This window comes from Sinocyclocheilus anshuiensis, unplaced genomic scaffold, assembly GCF_001515605.1.
Source record: "Sinocyclocheilus anshuiensis isolate Anshui unplaced genomic scaffold, SAMN03320099.WGS_v1.1 scaffold2178, whole genome shotgun sequence".
Classification (NCBI taxonomy): Eukaryota; Metazoa; Chordata; class Actinopteri; order Cypriniformes; family Cyprinidae; genus Sinocyclocheilus; species Sinocyclocheilus anshuiensis.
In genome coordinates this window covers 469,258-473,653 of record NW_015559171.1, presented here as the reverse complement: position 1 = coordinate 473,653, position 4,396 = coordinate 469,258, and the positions used below count along the sequence as shown (strand labels likewise).

Genomic DNA, 4,396 nt, shown 5'->3' with positions numbered 1-4,396 from the left:
GTTTTTGAAAGAAGCCTCTTTTATGCTGACCAAGGCTGCAGTTATTTGATTAAAAATACAGCAAAAACAGTAACACTGTGAAACATTTTTGCAATCTAAAATAACTGTTTTCTATTTTAATTTAGTTTAAAATGTAATTTATTCCTGTTATTGCAAAGCTGAATTTTCAGCAGCCATTACTCCAGTCTTCAGTGTCACATCATTCTTCAGAAATCATTCTAATATGCTTTGCTGCTTCAGAAAATGTTGTATTATCTTCATTGTTGAAAACAGTTGTGCTGCTTAACATTTTTGTAGAAAGCGTGATACAGGATTTATATTTATTTTTCATTTTTTTGATGAAAAGAGCATTCAAAAGAAAATTTATTTGAAATAGAAATCTTCTGTAACATTATAAATGTATTTACTGTTACTTTTGATCTATTTAATGCATCCTTGCTGAAAGTAGTGATTCATTTGATCGGTGCATTTTATTATAATGTTTCTACCTACCTATGTTAAATATTGATAATGAGACATCTAAAACAGTATCAGACTGAAATAACAAGCCGTCCGTTATAATTACAACCACAGCAGAAAATACGTTTCATTCATTTTAAAGTGAACTCATGTTTACAGCATAAATCATCATGGATGACAGAACTTGTTCTGTAATGGTTTAACAAATATTTATTCAGAGCTGAAGAATTTTCTCTTAAAAAGCTGTTATTCTCAAAGCAGAACTGATCAATTCAGAATGAAAATAACTTTAAGATTCCAATAAAAAAGTAGCATTCCCCATTTACATTTTCTCATTACAACACTTTTAATGCAAATTAAATATTTGCCTCAATACCTCAATCTCACAATCAATTAATATACAGACCCACAGACAAAATATCATAACATTACATATCATGAAAATTCACTGCTGTTGATTTTCACTAGTAATGACTACTAAAAGTATGTGTCATGTCATCCCTAGTCCTCAGCTCTCTCATGTGTTACCTGTGTAGTTGGGATGAAGTCCCTGCAGGTAAGGGAAGTACTGTGTGTCTTGTGTTGAACTGCTCACAGTTAAGAAGGCGGTCAGGTTGGTGTAGGTTGCATTAGAAGGAAGACTCAACGCTCTTCTCTGGAACTGCACCCATGGCTGCAGCTTTGAACCTACAGATGTAAACGCACACACACATACATAACACACACAAAAAGAAAAGATGGCAGATATAAGCAGACATTAGGTTAATGATTTGCCATCCATGACATAACACATGCAGCTCCATTCTTTCATCTCTCTCCCTCTCCTTCCAAATGGAATAGATCAGTAGCTGATGGAATGCTGGTATAGCAGCGTGTGTCTCTTGAGAGAGGTGATGTCATTATATTTCCATTGTGGCAGATCTCGCATACCATAGACATGAGACTAAGCTATAGCCCACATGGTCCTTAGTACCCCACTAAACTAACATAAAGACCCTCAGTACTAGGGGTGCACAATACACTACAGTTCAAATAGTTTGTGATCGGTAAAATAGTTTATGGTTTAAAATAGCTGATGTCTATCTTAATATATTGTAAAATGTTATTTATTGCTGTGATGGAAAAGCTGAATCACAGGTGCTTAAGAAACATTTCTCATCGTTATCCAGGTTTAAAACAGCTGTGCTGCTTAATATTTTTGTGGAAATGGTTATGGACAATTTTTTTCCCAGTAATCTTTGATGAATAGAAAGTTATAAAAGTTATAATAAAAAGTTAAAACAGAAAAAAAAATTAGAAATAGAAATCTTTTGTAACATTGAACATACATGTTTTACCGTCACAATGTAATGCATCCTTTCTGAATAAAAAAAAAAGCTATTTCTTAAAAAAAAGGTACCAGTAAAATACTATTAGCATTTACACAATAACAGCCGATACTGATATTTAATATTGCAGTATCACACTTAGTTCACCTTTGCTGCCATGTAACACTCACTTAAAGTTGATTTTAAAAACTGCAATAATTTAGTAACATCATTAAATGTAATCTTTAGCAAATCTCAAAATGAATATACATAGTATTCATATTTCATACTGTACATTATAATATTATGATTACTAAATTTACTTGTAGCATTTAAAACAATTGATTTTAGTGTTTAGTGCTTTATTTTTCATTTATTTAGACAAAATACTATACAGTAGAACTTTATTATCGGCCATTTATCCGTTATTGATCACCATGAAAAACATTATTGTTTCTCTGTCTCACTTAGACTTCTTTTTTTTTTAGCTACACCCTTCTCTTCAGAAGAGCTTTTTATGCACATCACACACACCTATAATGAAATATGAGAGGTGTTTTGTTTGAAAATGCTTTGGTGGACGGAGATGGGACCTCTAAGAGTTAGGTGATAGTGTGTGATAAATGTCCCCAAGTAGAGGATTACAATAGCAGATCTGTGGCACGTGTGCGTCTGAGGCTCTGGAAGTCTGTCAGTGTCCTCTGCTTTTGTTATAAGCGTGTGGTGTTTGAATGTTTTAGTGGACGGGATTGGGGCGACGCTCTGAGTGAGAGTGCAGTGTTAGTGTTCCCCTGAGACCCATAAACATGTTTCTCTCCTGACATATCACACACAAACACCGAGGGACAGGTTACCAAAAGAAAGAGGTTGCTAGGAGGAAGAGTAAAGCAAAACGGTAAGAAAAGAGCACATGTGGGTAACAGGGAGACAGAAAAAGGAGAAATGTGAAAGATTGGTTTGAAAAGCGAATTCTTCTCATTCTTGCTTTGTGTGTGTACGCGCGTGAGTGTGTATACAGCCTCTCATTTCAGTGTGCTATCACACTCACACAGAAAGCTTTAATTAGCATGAAATCTCATGAGCCACGTGGACAACAGACAGAATGATTCTCATTACACTTGCCACATGACACAGTTACCAAAACAATTCAATGGAAAAATTCATTAGCTTAAGTATTTGTCTTGTTTTCCAATAAAAATGTCTAAATATCCTTAAAACGGTATACATTTACTTGAGAAATCAGCATGGGATATGAAGACCTTCCAGAGAATATACACTAACATTAAAATGTTATGTTTTTAAAGAATGCTCACTCATTTTAAATAACTGTTTTCTGTTTTAGTGTATTTGAAAACATAATTTATTCCTGTGATGGCAAAGCCATTACTAGAGTGGCCATCCATCTTGGTTTTAGGTCAGATATTCCGGTTCGAAATTCCATGTGTGTCTACCGGATGCACATCTGACCTTTTAAGATCACTATTTTATCCTATATGCAAAGATATGTAAGAAATAAAAAAAGTTAATGTTTTTGAACTAATTCAGGCGAGTCAATAATTTGATAATTCATTCATACAGAGAGTTGTTAAATTTGAAACTGCATACTAGTATACTACTATTTTTAGCATATCTTTCTATGGCATGAATAGCAGGAGTAGTACACTGGTATGTGGTTCTGAAAACAGCAAGTCACTTGCTTCCTTCCTGAATGAATCAGCCGTTTTGAACTAATCGGATGAATGAGTGAATCAATGGATCACTCAGTGACTTGGTGAGTTTAGATTTATATTTAAAGTATCATTTCGCAGTTCTATTTTTAGTATATTTTACATGAACCTCGTAACATTATTTATGCAATTGTCACTGCAGTGTAAATGCATTTGTTTAATATCTAAACAGAATTTAACAACCTTTGTAAATACATCTACAGTAAATGCTACTTCAGATGCAACTTGTATTACACTTCTGGAGTGAAAAGATAGATTTTGTTGATATTGATTTCATTTGATTAATAACAGCCTTACAGTGTCTTATTATTCTAATTACATTTATTGAATCAGTATATAAATTTACATGAAAGATTACACATTTAATAAGGTTAGAAAATGTCCCCTTAAAAAGGTAAAAAACAAACAAACAAACAAACAAAAAGTCCCTGGAAATCCATTTAAGGAGGGAAATATTGTCCCTTAATGGAAATGTTTTTGTCACTGGTTTAGGATTATTTTTCAGTTTTTATCCTAGCTTGATGAATGCTGTAAAGTGCAGTGCCCTCCTTTGTGGTGTTATAGAAATGGCCACCCTAGCCATTACTCCAGTCTTCAGTGTCACATGATCCTTCAGAAATCATTTTAATATGCTGATGTGGTGCTCAAGAAACATTTCTTATTATTGTCAATGCATTACTATCAATTAAAAAATATTGATAATATTTTTTGTGAAAACTACACAGCATTTATTTGAAACAGATTTTTTTTCATAATGCAAAAATCTTACCTGTCAATAATTTAATGAATCTGTACTAAATAAAAGTATTACTAAAAATCTTACTGACCCCAGGTTTTTGAACAGTAGTGACTGTTAAAGGTTTTTTTTAACCCCTTTAACCATTTTTATATATAAAAAAAAAA

At 33.0% G+C, this 4,396-nt stretch overlaps 1 protein-coding gene across 1 annotated transcript in view; it reads right to left on the bottom strand.

Annotated features, from left to right (window-relative positions):
- The window catches only part of LOC107681578 (protein FAM171A1-like), a 24,810-nt gene that overhangs the window by 7,407 nt on the left and 13,007 nt on the right, over positions 1 to 4,396 (bottom strand). The window contains exon 4 of the mRNA XM_016477890.1: positions 988 to 1,146. Coding sequence (XP_016333376.1) covers positions 988 to 1,146 — 159 coding nt within the window. The remainder of the gene's footprint in view (positions 1 to 987; positions 1,147 to 4,396) is intronic.